Below are 20,482 nucleotides of genomic sequence, written 5' to 3' on the forward strand. Positions count from 1 at the left end.
GGATTTTTTTCATATTTCTAGTCAAATCTTCAGGTGAATATTTGGGCAAGTCATGTAAATTAGTAGAATGCCCTTTCAGCCCATTGCGGGAGTGCATTCTCATGAGATTTTAAGTGCCCAGCTTTCCCAGGAGGCAACAGTAATTCATGGTATCATCACAATAGACACCATGAGCCGAGTTTATTTTTTTAAGAGTTTTCCTCAAGTTATTTGTATTTGGGAAGGGGATGGGCAGGGGGGGGTTAAAGCAGATTTTCCATTTTCAAGGAAGGTACATTTTAACCTTTAATATATACTTTTCCTTAATGGTTTACATACCTGGATGATGTCACTGAGGATCAGTGCATCAAACTTTGCTAAATACTGGAGATGGTATTTCTGCATGATAGGCACATGTTTTTTGACTAACATCCGGATCTCCTCCATAGAAAACATCAGCTCAGCTATATGGCTGAAATAATTTAATGCAAAAAAATTTATTATAATAGGCAAGAAAAGCATAATAGACAGAACATACAGTAGATATTATCAGTAAAGCTTGCACATATATTGTGTTTACAGGAAGTTTTTTTACAGATCCACAGAAAAGGTACCAGCTTATTTTTCAATTATGAAATAGTCTTTGCTCTCAGCACATTGTTTCATGCTGAAAAACACCAGACATATTCACAAATATTCCTTTGGGCTCATGTAAATGATCTTTGCGTCATGGACACTTTTCTTTATTTATACATGTCAACATGAATGAAAATGCAACTTAGAAGCAGCTCAAATCAACTCAGGAGGAGTATAAAGTGGACTTATACTCTAAACGTGCAGTTTTGATGTGTTTTAGGGACATCTAGTCTGGTTAAGTGAGTGATCACCAGTCATCATGTGGGTGGGTCTGACATTAATCAAACACAGTCCTGCTCCTGTGCCAAGATGGCCACTCTACGCAGACACACAAAGCGCTGAAAATTAGTTCTGGTGAAAAAAAATCAGCTGCAGGGAGCCTGCAGGCCACATTGATGACTATGCCTCCTATCACCACTTGACTTTTTTAGACATAAGTTCCACATCACATGTCCTTTTTAAAGCAACTACTTGAGCAACTTGAAGGCAAGCCAGGAGCACCAGAAAGTATACCACGTTTGACCTATTTTGACTCTGACGTCTGTGTAGATGAGTCTTTACAGTGCTCAGTATACATTTATCTGAAATTTGTGAACCCCTGCTATCCCACTACACATTCAGCTGCAGAAAAATTGTACTGTAGTTGAAGGCAGGGTACAACTGTAACAGTCAAGTTGTTCTTACACATCTATGTAGTCTTCTGGAGTCTTAGACTTCGTGACATTCTCAGCATGCCGTACCAGCCAGTTAATCTCATCCCGGCATAAGGATAAAGCCATAAAAGCAAACAGAGCCTGAAACAAATTGAGTCATCAATTCAGTATACTTAAATGGAAATATAATTAACCTCATGGGTTTAGAACATGAGGTATCAACCCTAACCTTGGGACTCATGACCAACACATAGTAGATTTCCTATCAGAGACACAGAAGGATAAAGCACTACTTTGAAAATAAAGAGCCATATTTTGCACGTGCTGTTAAGAGGACATCCAGAAAACATGCACTGTGGTTAAAGCCAGAGAACAGTTCTGAAAACCTCTGTTCTAGAACACCTTACCTTTGGACCCAGCAGTCCTGGCTCATCGGACAAAATGGTTTCTAATTCCTTCACTGCCGACCTGAGGTATGCGCGTCTGGCACGGTGAAACTGCCCACTGTAGGGATCAAACAAAACATTATCTAAGTAACATAAGTAGAGATGAGCGAAGTATTCAAAAATTCGATTCGGCTGATTCGGCGAATTCGAGGAATAAATTCGATTCGAGGCGAATATATTCGCTGCGAATTTAACTTATAAAAGGGTGTTTCTAGGCTTCAGAGAGCCTTTATATTAGTGCAGAACACTGTACCTTTAATTTAAATGCCCTTGGAGTCTGCTGGGGAAGAGAAATAATACTGTCAGTCAGTATGACATGCAGATGAGTGCCGTCGATCTTAGAATCACCGCACACTTCACTCATTTGGGCAGTCACGGGGCCAAAACCAAAGTGTGGAGCCACAGTGTGGCGGTGGAGGAAGCAGCAATGGGAGGCCATACAGCACCCTATGACAAAAATGGAACCCACCAGCAGTGTGAGGAGACCTGAAAGTGGCACATGGCAGAGTGTGGCGATGGAGACAGCAGCAATGGGAGGCCGTACAGGGACCCATGACACACTCTGGACCTGGCAGCAGCATGAGGAGGCGGTACAGGGGCCCATGACAGATTACGGGCCTGGCAGCAGCATGAGGAGTCGGTACGGGGGCCCATGGCAGATTACAGGCCTGGCAGCAGCAATGGGAGGCCATACAGCACCCTATGACAAAATGGAACCCACCAGCAGTGTGAGGAGACCTGAAAGTGGCACATGGCAGAGTGTGGCAATGGAGACAGCAGCAATGGGAGGCCGTACAGGGACCCATGACACACTCTGGACCTGGCAGCAGCATGAGGAGGCGGTACGGGGGCCCATGGCAGATTACGGGCCTGGCAGCAGCAATGGGAGGCCCGTAATCTGCCAGCACCCTATGACAAAATGGAACACACCAGCAGTGTGAGGAGACCTGAAAGTGGCACATGGCAGAGTGTGGCGATGGAGAAAGCAGCAATGGGAGGCCGTACAGGGACCCATGACAGATTACGGGCCTGGCAGCAGCATGAGGAGGCGGTACAGGGGCCCATGGCAGATTACAGGCCTGGCAGCAGCAATGGGAGGCCCGTAATCTGCCAGCACCCTATGACAAAATGGACAGCACCAGCAGTGTGAGGAGACCTGAAAGTGGCACATGGCAGAGTGTGGCGATGGAGACAGCAGCAATGGGAGGCCGTACAGGGACCCATGAGACACTCTGGACCTGGCAGCAGCATGAGGAGGCGGTACAGGGGCCCATGGCAGATTACGGGCCTGGCAGCAGCAATGGGAGGCCCGTAATCTGCCAGCACCCTATGACAAAATGGACAGCACCAGCAGTGTGAGGAGACCTGAAAGTGGCACATGGCAGAGTGTGGCGATGGAGACAGCAGCAATGGGAGGCCGTACAGGGACCCATGAGACACTGTGGACCTGGCAGCAGCATGAGGAGGCGGTACGGGGGCCCATGGCAGATTACGGGCCTGGCAGCAGCAATGGGAGGCCCGTAATCTGCCAGCACCCTATGACAAAATGGAACACACCAGCAGTGTGAGGAGACCTGAAAGTGGCACATGGCAGAGTGTGGCGATGGAGACAGCAGCAATGGGAGGCCGTACAGGGACCCATGAGACACTCTGGACCTGGCAGCAGCATGAGGAGGCGGTACAGGGGCCCATGGCAGATTACAGGCCTGGCAGCAGCAATGGGAGGCCTGTAATCTGCCAGCACCCTATGACAAAATGGACAGCACCAGCAGTGTGAGGAGACCTGAAAGTGGCACATGGCAGAGTGTGGCGATGGAGACAGCAGCAATGGGAGGCCGTACAGGGACCCATGACAGATTACGGGCCTGGCAGCAGCATGAGGAGGCGGTACGGGGGCCCATGGCAGATTACAGGCCTGGCAGCAGCAATGGGAGGCCCGTAATCTGCCAGCACCCTATGACAAAATGGACAGCACCAGCAGTGTGAGGAGACCTGAAAGTGGCACATGGCAGAGTGTGGCGATGGAGACAGCAGCAATGGGAGGCCATACAGGGACCCATGAGACACTGTGGACCTGGCAGCAGCATGAGGAGGCGGTACGGGGGCCCATGGCAGATTACGGGCCTGGCAGCAGCAATGGGAGGCCCGTAATCTGCCAGCACCCTATGACAAAATGGAACACACCAGCAGTGTGAGGAGACCTGAAAGTGGCACATGGCAGAGTGTGGCGATGGAGACAGCAGCAATGGGAGGCCGTACAGGGACCCATGACAGATTACGGGCCTGGCAGCAGCATGAGGAGGCGGTACAGGGGCCCATGGCAGATTACAGGCCTGGCAGCAGCAATGGGAGGCCCGTAATCTGCCAGCACCCTATGACAAAATGGAACACACCAGCAGTGTGAGGAGACCTGAAAGTGGCACATGGCAGAGTGTGGCTATGGAGACAGCAGCAATGGGAGGCCGTACAGGGACACATGAGAGACTCTGGACCTGGCAGCAGCATGAGGAGGCGGTACGGGGGCCCATGGCAGATTACGGGCCTGGCAGCAGCAATGGGAGGCCCGTAATCTGCCAGCACCCTATGACAAAATGGACAGCACCAGCAGTGTGAGGAGACCTGAAAGTGGCACATGGCAGAGTGTGGCGATGGAGACAGCAGCAATGGGAGGCCGTACAGGGACCCATGACACACTCTGGACCTGGCAGCAGCATGAGGAGGCGGTACAGGGGCCCATGGCAGATTACAGGCCTTGCAGCAGCAATGGGAGGCCCGTAATCTGCCAGCACCCTATGACAAAATGGAACACACCAGCAGTGTGAGGAGACCTGAAAGTGGCACATGGCAGAGTGTGGCGATGGAGACAGCAGCAATGGGAGGCCGTACAGGGACCCATGAGAGACTCTGGACCTGGCAGCAGCATGAGGAGGCGGTACGGGGGCCCATGGCTGTTTACGGGCCTGGCAGCAGCAATGGGAGGCCCGTAATCTGCCAGCACCCTATGACAAAATGGAACACACCAGCAGTGTGAGGAGACCTGAAAGTGGCACATGGCAGAGTGTGGCGATGGAGACAGCAGCAATGGGAGGCCGTACAGGGACCCATGAGACACTCTGGACCTGGCAGCAGCATGAGGAGGCGGTACAGGGGCCCATGGCAGATTACAGGCCTGGCAGCAGCAATGGGAGGCCCGTAATCTGCCAGCACCCTATGACAAAATGGACAGCACCAGCAGTGTGAGGAGACCTGAAAGTGGCACATGGCAGAGTGTGGCGATGGAGACAGCAGCAATGGGAGGCCGTACAGGGACCCATGAGACACTGTGGACCTGGCAGCAGCATGAGGAGGCGGTACGGGGGCCCATGGCAGATTACGGGCCTGGCAGCAGCAATGGGAGGCCCGTAATCTGCCAGCACCCTATGACAAAATGGAACACACCAGCAGTGTGAGGAGACCTGAAAGTGGCACATGGCAGAGTGTGGCGATGGAGACAGCAGCAATGGGAGGCCGTACAGGGACCCATGAGACACTCTGGACCTGGCAGCAGCATGAGGAGGCGGTACAGGGGCCCATGGCAGATTACAGGCCTGGCAGCAGCAATGGGAGGCCCGTAATCTGCCAGCACCCTATGACAAAATGGACAGCACCAGCAGTGTGAGGAGACCTGAAAGTGGCACATGGCAGAGTGTGGCGATGGAGACAGCAGCAATGGGAGGCCGTACAGGGACCCATGAGACACTGTGGACCTGGCAGCAGCATGAGGAGGCGGTACGGGGGCCCATGGCAGATTACGGGCCTGGCAGCAGCAATGGGAGGCCCGTAATCTGCCAGCACCCTATGACAAAATGGAACACACCAGCAGTGTGAGGAGACCTGAAAGTGGCACATGTTTGGGGCATGATTCATGGCGGATTTAGTCAGTTGTGTCAGGAACTGGTGGTTTGAAATCCAGACTAATCCACGCCTGATTCATTTTCACAAACGTGAGTCTCTCCACACTTTGGGTGGACAGTCGTGTCCTCCGCGGAGTTACAATACCTCCTGCCGCACTAAACACGCGCTCCGATGCCACGCTACTGGCCGGGCATGACAGCCTTTCAAGGGCAAATTCAGCTAGTTGGGGCCAAAGGTCAAGTTTCGTTGCCCAGTAGTCAAGGGGATTGTCTACCTCGGTTGGCAGGGTGCTGTCCAAGTAGGCCCAAGCCTGTTGTTTGAGGTCCTGCTCCAGGTCCACCTGATGCTGCTGCTGCTGCGGCTGGTTAGTAGTTTCCTCACTGCGCTGGTGAAGAAAGCTACTCATCATCGACTGCAGACTGTGGCAGCCGCTGCTGGTGGAGCTGCCACTGCTCCTACCACCCCACCCCTCCCCTGCTGCCGTGTCTGAGGATGGACGTTGGCGCAGAAAGGCAGAGACCAACTGACTACATAGGTGGTTTTTATAGTACGTTATTTTGGCCTCCCTCTCAGCAGGTGTGAAAAAGGCCACCATTTTTGAATGGTAGCGAGGGTCCAACAAGGTGGACAGCCAAAAGTCATCCCTCTGTCTGATGGTTATTATTCGGCTGTCGCTACGCAAGCAACCGAGCATGCTATGGGCCATTTGTGCCAAGGAATGCGAGGGACTCCCTGCCTCCATCTCCACAGCATACTGCCACGGTGCGTCTGGGTCCTCTGTCTCCTCCTCCTCCTCTACCAGATGCTCCTGCTCCTCCACTCCTGTCCGCTGAGTGGAAAAACCACCCATTTCACTCAATAATTCCTGAGCACCAATGTCCTCCTCTACCTCCTCCTCTTCTTCCTGTCCTGCCCCCGCAGGGGTCATGTGGCGTTGAGATCTGTGCGCCACGTCTACCGCACCCTGACCAGCCATTGTTAACAGCATTTGTTCCAGGACGTGCAACAGAGGAATGACGTCGTTCATCCCATAGTCCTGCCGACTCACGAATAGCGTGGCCTCCTCAAAGGGCCTGAGCAAGCGGCAGGTGTCACGCATGAGCTGCCAATGGCTGACATCGAAGTTACACAGGGGAGTACCTTTATCCGCTTGTAACATCAGGAAATCGGTGATGGCCTTTCGCTGTTCGTAAAGGCGGTCTAACATGTGTAGGGTTGAATTCCACCTTGTTGCAACGTCGCAGATCAGGCGATGCTGTGGAATTCCGTTCTGCCGCTGCAGCTCAAGGAGGGTGTGCTTTGCGGTGTAGGAATGGCTGAAATGCATGCAAAGTTTACGTGACATTTTAAGGATGTCTTGCAGTGGGATGGTGGATTTTAGGAACCGCTTGACAACCAGATTGAACACGTGAGCCATGCATGGCGCATGGCACAACCTTCCTTGACGCAGAGCAGACACCATGTTCTTTCCGTTGTCGGTCAACATGGTTCCGATTTTCAGTTTGCGCGGAGACAGCCATCTGTCGATTTCTCTGTTCATTACACTCAGAAGTTCCTCCCCTGTGTGACTACGTTCGCCAAGGCATACCAGGTGCAGCACAGCGTGACACCGTTGCGCCCTGCACATGTGATATGCCGGTCGGGTAATGGGACTTGGCACGGGGGTGGCGGCTGAGGACACGGCGGAAGAAGAGGTGGTAGAGGCGGACATCTTTGCCGGACCAAGGACGTGCAAACGTGGAGGCAAAAGCGGCGTGACCTGTCCAAGTTGCTGGTGCGGCTGTGCCGGCACCACGTTCACCCAGTGGGCCGTAAATGACATGTACTGTCCCTGACCGTAGTTACAGCTCCACACGTCGGCGCTGCCGTGCACTTTGGCAGAGACCGACATGCTCAAAGACTGGCCCACCATCTCTTCTACATGTGAATGCAGGGCTGGCACTGCCATTTTGGCGAAGAAATGCCGGCTTGGCACTCTCCACCGCGGCGCGGCACAAGCCATCATTTCTCGGAAATGGGACGGGTCGGGTAATGGGACTTGGCACGGGGGTGGCGGCTGAGGACACGGCGGAAGAAGAGGTGGTAGAGGCGGACATCTTTGCCGGACCAAGGACGTGCAAACGTGGAGGCAAAAGCGGCGTGACCTGTCCAAGTTGCTGGTGCGGCTGTGCCGGCACCACGTTCACCCAGTGGGCCGTAAATGACATGTACTGTCCCTGACCGTAGTTACAGCTCCACACGTCGGCGCTGCCGTGCACTTTGGCAGAGACCGACATGCTCAAAGACTGGCCCACCATCTCTTCTACATGTGAATGCAGGGCTGGCACTGCCATTTTGGCGAAGAAATGCCGGCTTGGCACTCTCCACCGCGGCGCGGCACAAGCCATCATTTCTCGGAAAGGTGCTGAGTCCACCACTTGGAAAGGGAGGGACTGCAGCACCAGCAACTTGGACAGGAGGACGTTCAGCTTCTGCACCGTCGGGTGCGTGCTCGCAAACTGTTGTCTCTTGGAAACGGATTCCAAGAAAGACTGCTGACGGAATCCGTGAAGAGGAGTAGCAGGAGAAGGAGCATCTGAACGAGCGGAAGATGCCAACGAGCGACAACTCCCCTCAGCAGAGGTGTTGGAGCCTTGACTGGCTGATAGAGGGCGATTGACGTCGGGTGACGGAGCAAGTAACGGAGCGGGTGATGGAGCGGGGGCTGGGGCAGGCAGAACCGCCGTATCTTTATCACGGTTTTCCCAGGCCACCAAATGGCGACGCTGCATATGCTGCCGCAACGCTGTAGTCCCAACATGGGCCCCCTGGCCACGCTTGACTTTCTGGCCACATAGTCGACATACGGCTACGTTTACTTCCTCGGGCGGCTTGACGAAAAATTGCCACACCGCCGAGTAGGAAACTTTGCCCCCGCTACTCCTCACTGGCTGACTGCTACTTCCTCCGTGCACACCGGCACCACTACTGGCCGTGGTGGTAGGCTGCAGTGGAGCTGGTGCTCTACTCCGTGGCCGTTTGCCTCCACTGACACTGCTGCGACCCTGCTGCCTCCTGGGCAACCCACCGACTGTTTTGCTCGCTGCCAAGCTAGCACCCTCTTCTCCTGATGATGCGGAAGCAATAGCCTGATGACGACGAGGCTGCCAAGTGCGATCAGCCTCATCATCATCAATTAGGGTCTCCACCTCACTACTAGCCCCCTCGGCTGCGTGTGGGTCAGGAGACAGACCTGTCTCTAGACCGGCTACCGAGCCACTCTCCTCGCCAGTACTTCTTCGCCTGGCTGCTGAAGAGGCGGATGTCTCCCCCCGTTCCTGACCGCCCTCTGTTAGCTCTTCCTCACTGTACAGTGGGGCTGAGCCCACAGCATGCGATACTTCGCTTGGTGAGGGAACACCAAAGGACAGGGGCAGGTAGAGGACACGTGATTTCAGTGGGCTTGCTCCCGGGCCATGCCAACTAACGGTTGTGTCTGACGTACCCACCGACCGTTGGCTGTAGGTGTCAGAGGTGACCTGGGAAGAGGAAGACGACCGAGCCAACCAATCGATGACGGCAGGGTTGTCGGTGGAGACACGACCGCTGGATGACACCGGGAGCACTGGCCTCTGGCTGCGACTAGTGCTGCCTCGACCCCTTCCTCTGCTGCCACGTCTGCTCGCTCCTAAAACATTGCCTCCTCTGCCACTCCTCTGCATGTTGTCTGACATACTCTTTAATTCAACGATTCTGTGTCCCTGAGTAACAATTCTGTGTCCCTCAGTAACAATTCTGTGTCTGTCCCTGAGTAACAATTCTGTGTCCCTGAGTAACAATTCTGTGTCCCTCAGTAACAATTCTGTGTCCCAGAGTAACAATTCTGTGTCCCTCAGTAACAATTCTGTGTCCCTCAGTAACAATTCTGTGTCCCTCAGTAACAATTCTGTGTCTGTCCCTGAGTAACAATTCTGTGTCCCTCAGTAACAATTCTGTGTCTGTCCCTGAGTAACAATTCTGTGTCCCTGAGTAACAATTCTGTGTCCCTCAGTAACAATTCTGTGTCCCTCAGTAACAATTCTGTGTCCCTCAGTAACAATTCTGTGTCTGTCCCTGAGTAACAATTCTGTGTCCCTGAGTAACAATTCTGTGTCCCTCAGTAACAATTCTGTGTCCCTCAGTAACAATTCTGTGTCTGTCCCTGAGTAACAATTCTGTGTCCCTCAGTAACAATTCTGTGTCCCTCAGTAACAATTCTGTGTCTGTCCCTGAGTAACAATTCTGTGTCCCTGAGTAACAATTCTGTGTCCCTCAGTAACAATTCTGTGTCCCTCAGTAACAATTCTGTGTCTGTCCCTGAGTAACAATTCTGTGTCCCTCAGTAACAATTCTGTGTCCCTCAGTAACAATTCTGTGTCCCTCAGTAACAATTCTGTGTCTGTCCCTGAGTAACAATTCTGTGTCCCTCAGTAACAATTCTGTGTCTGTCCCTGAATAACAATTCTGTGTCCCTCAGTAACAATTCTGTGTCCCTCAGTAACAATTCTGTGTCTGTCCCTGAGTAACAATTCTGTGTCCCTGAGTAACAATTCTGTGTCCCCGAGTAACAATTCTGTGTCCCTGACTAACAATTCTGTGTCCCTCAGTAACAATTCTGTGTCCCTCAGTAACAATTCTGTGTCTGTCCCTGAGTAACAATTCTGTGTCCCTCAGTAACAATTCTGTGTCCCTCAGTAACAATTCTGTGTCCCTCAGTAACAATTCTGTGTCTGTCCCTGAGTAACAATTCTGTGTCCCTCAGTAACAATTCTGTGTCCCTCAGTAACAATTCTGTGTCTGTCCCTGAGTAACAATTCTGTGTCCCTGAGTAACAATTCTGTGTCCCTGAGTAACAATTCCGTGTCCCTCAGTAACAATTCTGTGTCCCTCAGTAACAATTCTGTCTCCCTCAGTAACAATTCTGTGTCCCTGAGTAACAATTCTGTGTCCCTGAGTAACAATTCTGTGTCCCTCAGTAACAATTCTGTGTCCCTCAGTAACAATTCTGTGTCTGTCCCTGAGTAACAATTCTGTGTCCCTGAGTAACAATTCTGTGTCCCTGAGTAACAATTCTGTGTCCCTCAGTAACAATTCTGTGTCCCTCAGTTACAATTCTGTGTCTGTCCCTGAGTAACATATCTGTGTCCCTCAGTAACAATTCTGTGTCCCTCAGTAACAATTCTGTGTCTGTCCCTGAGTAACAATTCTGTGTCCCTGAGTAACAATTCTGTGTCCCTGAGTAACAATTCTGTGTCCCTCAGTAACAATTCTGTGTCCCTCAGTAACAATTCTGTGTCCCTGAGTAACAATTCTGTGTCCCTGAGTAACAATTCCGTGTCCCTGAGTAACGATTCTGTGTCCCTCAGTAACAATTCTGTGTCCCTCAGTAACAATTCTGTGTCTGTCCCTGAGTAACAATTCTGTGTCCCTCAGTAACAATTCTGTGTCCCTCAGTAACAATTCTGTGTCCATCAGTAACAATTCTGTGTCTGTCCCTGAGTAACAATTCTGTGTCCCTGAGTAACAATTCTGTGTCCCTCAGTAACAATTCTGTGTCCCTCAGTAACAATTCTGTGTCTGTCCCTGAGTAACAATTCTGTGTCTGTCCCTGAGTAACAATTCTGTGTCTGTCCCTGAGTAACAATTCTGTGTCCCTCAGTTACAATTCTGTGTCCCTCAGTAACAATTCTGTGTCCCTCAGTAACAATTCTGTGTCTGTCCCTCAGTAACAATTCTGTGTCTGTCCCTGAGTAACAATTCTGTGTCTGTCCCTGAGTAACAATTCTGTGTCTGTCCCTGAGTAACAATTCTGTGTCTGTCCCTGAGTAACAATTCTGTGTCCCTGAGTAACAATTCTGTGTCCCTCAGTAACAATTCTGTGTCCCTCAGTAACAATTCTGTGTCTGTCCCTGAGTAACAATACTGTGTCTGTCCCTGAGTAACAATTCTGTGTCTGTCCCTGAGTAACAATTCTGTGTCCCTCAGTAACAATTCTGTGTCCCTCGGTAACAATTCTGTGTCCCTCGGTAACAATTCTGTGTCCCTCAGTAACAATTCTGTGTCTGTCCCTGAGTAACAATTCTGTGTCTGTCCCTGAGTAACAATTCTGTGTCTGTCCCTGAGTAACAATTCTGTGTCCCTAAGTAACGGTTCTGTGTCCCTAAGTAACGGTTCTGTGTCCCTAAGTAACGATTGTGTGTCCCTAAGTAACGGTTCTGTGTCCCTAAGTAACGGTTCTGTGTCCCTAAGTAACGGTTCTGTGTCCCTAAGTAACGGTTCTGTGTCCCTAAGTAACGATTCTGTGTCCCTAATACAGAGAGATCTGTCTCTCTTGAATGACCAGAGGCAAATGGAGAATTGTAAGATGGCCGCAATTTATAGCTCCACCATTACACAGTGCTGGCTGGCTGGCTGCTGATTGGCTACTGCGTTCACATGTCATGAATGAATGCATTATGGGTCAGCGCGCCTTGTCTGCGCGCCTTCCCAGAGATCCCCGCTCCGTCGCCGCACATGTCGCCGCCATTTTTGGAAAAATTTCGATTCGCGCATCCGAAGTCTGCTAATTTTCGAATCGAAATTTTCCTAATATTCGAAACGAATTCCACTTCGCCGAGTTCGATTCGCTCATCTCTAAACATAAGTATTGGCCAAACCTTAGGGGTGCATAAGTAAAACATAAATCAGCGCATTTGTTATAAAATGTTTTACAGCAGATTTACCACTCAGATGCTGCGCAACCTTAACCACATTATAAATGAGCACTTGACGAAAATTTCAGCTGGAAAACAGCTGGCATCTCTCATTTTAATTTAGACCAGAGCTCTCCCTAGTGCTGAAACAAACTTTTTCACAGTTTTAGCACTTGTAGGATTATGTGTAAAATGTTTTAATACCCTTGGCCCAACAACAACCCTCCACCATCCCCTTTGAATATGCCCCAGCAAGTGACTCAGATGTAGTGTGCACCAAACTAGGTTGTGCTCCTGTCCTCTTCCAAGACAGATTTTCAATTATGGAGAATAGTCTACTAGTGTAATAGGGCCTTCCAGGCCATCGAAGGCCATGGGTGCCACACCAGGTCACCTGCTGATCTGAATATGCAAGGAGTTTACTTGGTATGGTGAGGAAAAGGGGGAATTAGGCTTAGACTATTTGAAAGAATAAATATAATTTTAAATCTAATTAAATCTAATTTTATAAGGCTGGGTGGCGCCTATTTGACTGATTTTTAACCCAAGACCACTTATATTTCAATAAAATATAAAGCTATTGAGCTTATTAAGTTAGGAAATATCATCTAAATGCACACACCCAAAAAAAGCAATTAGTAATCATCCTTCTGTTTGATCTAAAACAGCGGTTCTCAACCTGGGGGTCGGGGCCCCTTTGGCCCATTTCCCAGGGGTCGCCTAAGACCATCGGAAAACACATATTTCCGATGGTCTTAGGAACCGAGACACCGCTGCTCTGTCTCGCGATCTGTGGGCGGGATGATATGCTGCACCTGTAACCTGGCCACACCTCCGGGATCACTCAACAGCTCCGCCTCCTCGCCGCTGATTGGCCACCGGAACTGTAGCTCAGGAGAGGCACACAGGCGGCCAATCACCGGCGAGGAGGTGGAGCTTGGAGAGGAGGAGCCGAGTGGCAGAGCGCGCAGATCTAAGAAGATCGAGGGAGCTGCAGGAACGAGTGAAGAGGAGAGGCCAGAGAAGGAAGACAGCTGACAGGTAAGTGAGAGAGCGAGCCCAGGCTGGAGCAGGGGTCAGCAAGGTAAGTATCATTGGTGTCAGTGGGAGGAATAGTGCCCCATCATTTGTGTCACTAATACCAACGATGGGGCACTATTCCTCCCCCCACTGACACCAACGATGGGGCGCTATTCCTCCCCCCACTGACACCAACGATGGGGCACTATTCCTCCCCCCACTGACACCAATGATGGGGCACTATTTCTCCCACTGACACCAACGATGGGGCACTATTCCTCCCACTGACACCAATGATGGGGCACTATTCCTCCCCCCACTGACACCAACGATGGGGCACTATTCCTCCCCCCACTGACACCAATGATGGGGCACTATTTCTCCCACTGACACCAACGATGGGGCACTATTCCTCCCACTGACACCAACGATGGGGCACTATTCCTCCCCCCACTGACACCAATGATGGGGCACTATTCCTCCCACTGACACCAATGATGGGGCACTATTCCTCCCACTGACACCAATGATGGGGCACTATTCCTCCCACTGACACCAATGATGGGGCACTATTCCTCCCACTGACACCAATGATGGGGCACTATTCCTCCCACTGACACCAACGATGGGGCACTATTCCTCCCACTGACACCAACGATGGGGCACTATTCCTCCCCCCACTGACACCAACGATGGGGCACTATTCCTCCCCCCACTGACACCAATGATGGGGCACTATTCCTCCCACTGACACCAATGATGGGGCACTATTCCTCCCACTGACACCAATGATGGGGCACTATTCCTCCCACTGACACCAACGATGGGGCACTATTCCTCCCACTGACACCAACGATGGGGCACTATTCCTCCCCCCACTGACACCAATGATGGGGCACTATTCCTCCCACTGACACCAATGATGGGACACTATTCCTCCCACTGACACCAATGATGGGGCACTATTTCTCCCACTGACACCAACGATGGGGCACTATTCCTCCCACTGACACCAACGATGGGGCACTATTCCTCCCCCCACTGACACCAACGATGGGGCACTATTCCTCCCCCCACTGACACCAATGATGGGGCACTATTTCTCCCACTGACACCAACGATGGGGCACTATTCCTCCCACTGACACCAACGATGGGGCACTATTCCTCCCCCCACTGACACCAATGATGGGGCACTATTCCTCCCACTGACACCAATGATGGGGCACTATTCCTCCCACTGACACCAATGATGGGGCACTATTCCTCCCACTGACACCAATGATGGGGCACTATTCCTCCCACTGACACCAATGATGGGGCACTATTCCTCCCACTGACACCAATGATGGGGCACTATTCCTCCCACTGACACCAATGATGGGGCACTATTCCTCCCACTGACACCAATGATGGGGCACTATTCCTCCCACTGACACCAACGATGGGGCACTATTCCTCCCACTGACACCAACGATGGGGCACTATTCCTCCCCCCACTGACACCAACGATGGGGCACTATTCCTCCCCCCACTGACACCAATGATGGGGCACTATTCCTCCCACTGACACCAATGATGGGGCACTATTCCTCCCACTGACACCAATGATGGGGCACTATTCCTCCCACTGACACCAACGATGGGGCACTATTCCTCCCCCCACTGACACCAACGATGGGGCACTATTCCTCCCCCCACTGACACCAATGATGGGGCACTATTTCTCCCACTGACACCAACGATGGGGCACTATTCCTCCCACTGACACCAACGATGGGGCACTATTCCTCCCCCCACTGACACCAATGATGGGGCACTATTCCTCCCACTGACACCAATGATGGGGCACTATTCCTCCCACTGACACCAATGATGGGGCACTATTCCTCCCACTGACACCAATGATGGGGCACTATTCCTCCCACTGACACCAACGATGGGGCACTATTCCTCCCACTGACACCAACGATGGGGCACTATTCCTCCCCCCACTGACACCAATGATGGGGCACTATTCCTCCCACTGACACCAATGATGGGGCACTATTCCTCCCACTGACACCAATGATGGGGCACTATTCCTCCCACTGACACCAATGATGGGGCACTATTCCTCCCACTGACACCAATGATGGGGCACTATTCCTCCCACTGACACCAATGATGGGACACTATTCCTCCCACTGATACCAATGATGGGGCACTATTCCTCCCACTGACACCAATGATGGGACACTATTCCTCCCACTGACACCAATGATGGGACACTATTCCTCCCACTGATACCAATGATGGGACACTATTCCTCCCACTGACACCAACGATGGGGCACTATTCCTCCCACTGATACCAATGATGGGGCACTATTCCTCCCACTGACACCAACGATGGGGCACTATTCCTCCCACTGACACCAATGATGGGGCACTATTCCTCCCACTGATACCAACGATGGGACACTATTCCTCCCACTGACATCAGTGATGGGGCACTATTCCTCCCACTGACACCAATGATGGGGCACTATTCCTCCCACTGACACCAATGATGGGGCACTATTCCTCCCACTGACACCAATGATGGGGCACTATTCCTCCCACTGACACCAATGATGGGGCACTATTCCTCCCACTGACACCAATGATGGGGCACTATTCCTCCCACTGACACCAATGATGGGGCACTATTCCTCCCACTGATACCAACGATGGGACACTATTCCTCCCACTGATACCAATGATGGGGCACTATTCCTCCCACTGACACCAATGATGGGGCACTATTCCTCCCACTGACACCAATGATGGGGCACAATTCCTCCCACTGATACCAACGATGGGACACTATTCCTCCCACTGATACCAATGATGGGGCACTATTCCTCCCACTGATACCAATGATGGGGCACTATTCCTCCCACTGACACCAATGATGGGGCACTATTCCTCCCACTGACACCAATGATGGGGCACTATTCCTCCCACTGACACCAATGATGGGGCACTATTCCTCCCACTGACACCAATGATGGGGCACTATTCCTCCCACTGACACCAACGATGGGGCACTATTCCTCCCACTGACACCAACGATGGGGCACTATTCCTCCCCCCACTGACACCAATGATGGGGCACTATTCCTCCCACTGACACCAATGATGGGGCACTATTCCTCCCACTGACACCAATGATGCGGCACTATTCCTCCCACTGACACCAATGATGGGGCACTATTCCTCCCACTGATACCAACGATGGGACACTATTCCTCCCACTGACATCAGTGATGGGGCACTATTCCTCCCACTGACACCAATGATGGGGCACTATTCCTCCCACTGACACCAATGATGGGGCACTATTCCTCCCACTGACACCAATGATGGGGCACTATTCCTCCCACTGACACCAATGATGGGGCACTATTCCTCCCACTGACACCAATGATGGGGCACTATTCCTCCCACTGACACCAATGATGGGGCACTATTCCTCCCACTGATACCAACGATGGGACACTATTCCTCCCACTGATACCAATGATGGGGCACTATTCCTCCCACTGACACCAATGATGGGGCACTATTCCTCCCACTGACACCAATGATGGGGCACTATTCCTCCCACTGATACCAACGATGGGACACTATTCCTCCCACTGATACCAATGATGGGGCACTATTCCTCCCACTGATACCAATGATGGGGCACTATTCCTCCCACTGACACCAATGATGGGGCACTATTCCTCCCACTGACACCAATGATGGGGCACTATTCCTCCCACTGACACCAATGATGGGGCACTATTCCTCCCACTGACACCAATGATGGGGCACTATTCCTCCCACTGACACCAACGATTGGGCACTATTCCTCCCACTGACACCAACGATGGGGCACTATTCCTCCCCCCACTGACACCAATGATGGGGCACTATTCCTCCCACTGACACCAATGATGGGGCACTATTCCTCCCACTGACACCAATGATGGGGCACTATTCCTCCCACTGACACCAATGATGGGGCACTATTCCTCCCACTGACACCAATGATGGAGCACTATTCCTCCCACTGACACCAATGATGGGACACTATTCCTCCCACTGATACCAATGATGGGGCACTATTCCTCCCACTGACACCAATGATGGGACACTATTCCTCCCACTGACACCAATGATGGGACACTATTCCTCCCACTGATACCAATGATGGGACACTATTCCTCCCACTGACACCAACGATGGGGCACTATTCCTCCCACTGATACCAATGATGGGGCACTATTCCTCCCACTGACACCAACGATGGGGCACTATTCCTCCCACTGACACCAATGATGGGGCACTATTCCTCCCACTGATACCAACGATGGGACACTATTCCTCCCACTGACATCAGTGATGGGGCACTATTCCTCCCACTGACACCAATGATGGGGCACTATTCCTCCCACTGACACCAATGATGGGGCACTATTCCTCCCACTGACACCAATGATGGGGCACTATTCCTCCCACTGACACCAATGATGGGGCACTATTCCTCCCACTGACACCAATGATGGGGCACTATTCCTCCCACTGACACCAATGATGGGGCACTATTCCTCCCACTGATACCAACGATGGGACACTATTCCTCCCACTGATACCAATGATGGGGCACTATTCCTCCCACTGACACCAATGATGGGGCACTATTCCTCCCACTGACACCAATGATGGGGCACTATTCCTCCCACTGATACCAACGATGGGACACTATTCCTCCCACTGATACCAATGATGGGGCACTATTCCTCCCACTGATACCAATGATGGGGCACTATTCCTCCCACTGACACCAATGATGGGGCACTATTCCTCCCACTGATACCAATGATGGGGCACTATTCCTCCCACTGACACCAATGATGGGGCACTATTCCTCCCACTGACACCAATGATGGGGCACTATTCCTCCCACTGACACCAATGATGGGGCACTATTCCTCCCACTGATACCAACGATGGGACACTATTCCTCCCACTGACACCAATGATGGGACACTATTCCTCCCACTGATACCAATGATGGGGCACTATTCCTCCCACTGCAAAATTACAGTTCTGAAGTAGCAACGAAAATAATTTTATGGTTGGGGGTCACCACAACATGAGGAACTGTATTAAGGGGTCGCGGCGTTAGAAAGGTTGAGAACCACTGATCTAAAACAAAGGAATGTAAATACTGATTATTCCTTATGGGATTCCACACCTTATACCACATCATTATCCTTCTGTAAAAACATTTAGTTTTATGTAATAAAATCCTAGAAATCATTGTCACAGGTGCATAAAGTGATGGAAATTCAACATTTTGAGTTGCCGATAGAACAGCGGACACTTGCTGCTGTGAGTTTCCTCAGAACATAAATGGATATATAAAAGATGTTCTAGAAGAAAATTGAGTGACAAAAAAGAACTCATAGAAATACTGACCTGTGGGTCATGAAATGTTCTTTGCATTCCTTCACATCAGCCACACGTTTTCCATACCTAAATTTAAAAAATGGATATAATGGAGGGTTGAATATGCAAAGTATTGCTATTACATTGAAAACAAGTGCTTTATGTAATATAGTACAAACAGATATTATTGTCAGCAAGAGTTTTTTTTTTAGAGACAATAGACTCGTGCAAGTGGTACACTCTATTTAGCATGAATGGACGTTAAATAAAATATATCTTTGACACATGATCTTGTTTAGAATATTTCTAAATGACTGTTGATTGAGTTTACTTTCAATTTCAAGTGTACTACTGTGCACAAAACACACAGCAAGGAAGAAATTTATGTATATATGAAGTATTGGTGGAAGGTTGCCGTAATCTGATCATTTGTTTTAACAACTGAAAATGATTGAATTTGCCAGAAAAATATATATGGGGAATATTAAAGTGTAACTCCAATGTCAATTCTTCCATTTAAATAGGTCATTGCTCTGTGTGTATATTTATTTATATTTCCTCTCTTTATGTTTAGTTTTACCTGTTGATCCTGACATTTTTTTTCAATACATGCTTTATACTGTGGAGGACAGGCAATAGTGCAAAACCACTGGTAAAATTACAGCAGTGTTTTTTGAACTGCACCTGAAGTACCTACAGTTAGGTCCATTAGTTCCATTTGGACACAGGCACAATTTTAGATTTTTTCAGGTATTCACCAAAACATATTCAAACTATAGTTATATAATGGATATGGGCTGAAAGTGCACACTCTCAGGTTTAATTTGAGGGTATGTACATCCAAATTGGAGGAAGGGTTTAGGAATTACAGCTCTTAAGATTAGCCATCCCCCCTTTTTCAAGGGAGCAAAAGTAATTGGACAACTGAATCAAAAGCTGTTTCATGGCCAGGTGCGGGCTACTGCTTTGTTATTTCTTCATCAATTAAACAGGTAAAAGGTCTGGAGTTGTTTCTACAGTGAAGGAAATAAGTATTTGATCCCCTGCTGATTTTGAATGTTTGCCCACTCACAAAGAAATGATCAGCCTAAAAATCAAATAGTAGGTGTATTGTAACACTGAGAGACAGAATAACAACAAAAAAATCAAAAGAAATGCATGTCTAACAAATTATGCACTGATTTGCATGTTCATAAGGGAAATAAGTATTTGATCCCCTATCATTCAGCAGGATTTCTGGCTACCAGCAATCAAACAATCAGATTCCAAACTTTCCACCATGGCAAAGACCAAAGAGCTGTCCAAGAATGTCAGGGACACGATTGTAGACCTACACAAGGCTGGACTGGGCTACCAAACTATTGCCAAGCAGCTTGGTGGGAAGGTGACAATAGTTGGTGCAATCATTCGCAAATGGAAGAAACACAAAATAACTTGTCAGTCTCCCTAGGTCTGGTGCACCATGCTAGATCTCACCTCGTGGAGTGTCAATGATCATGAGAACAGTGAGGAATCATCCCAGAACTACACGTGAGGATCTTGTCAATGATCTCCAGGCAGCTGGGACCACAATCACCAAGAAAACAATTGGTAACACACTACGCTGACAAGAATTGAAATCCTGCAGTGCCGCAAGTTCCCTGTGCTCAAGAAAGCACATGTCCAGGCCCGTCTGAAGTTTGC

The 20,482-nt window shown here is 50.3% G+C and overlaps 1 protein-coding gene across 2 annotated transcripts in view; it reads right to left on the reverse strand.

Moving 5' to 3' along the window:
- The window catches only part of NCKAP1L (NCK associated protein 1 like), a 294,538-nt gene that overhangs the window by 206,582 nt on the left and 67,474 nt on the right, over nucleotides 1–20,482 (reverse strand). For both annotated transcript variants that reach the window (XM_089691400.1, XM_089691401.1), the window contains exons 10-13: nucleotides 18,830–18,886; nucleotides 1,676–1,772; nucleotides 1,300–1,409; nucleotides 319–451 (exon numbers count right to left, since the gene is read on the reverse strand). In XM_089691400.1, coding sequence (XP_089547526.1) covers nucleotides 319–451; nucleotides 1,300–1,409; nucleotides 1,676–1,772; nucleotides 18,830–18,886 — 397 coding nt within the window. The remainder of the gene's footprint in view (nucleotides 1–318; nucleotides 452–1,299; nucleotides 1,410–1,675; nucleotides 1,773–18,829; nucleotides 18,887–20,482) is intronic.

This window comes from Staurois parvus, unplaced genomic scaffold (genome assembly GCF_062004578.1).
Source record: "Staurois parvus isolate SC_StPar_1 unplaced genomic scaffold, SC_StPar_1.0 ptg000562l, whole genome shotgun sequence".
Taxonomy (NCBI): domain Eukaryota; kingdom Metazoa; phylum Chordata; class Amphibia; order Anura; family Ranidae; genus Staurois; species Staurois parvus.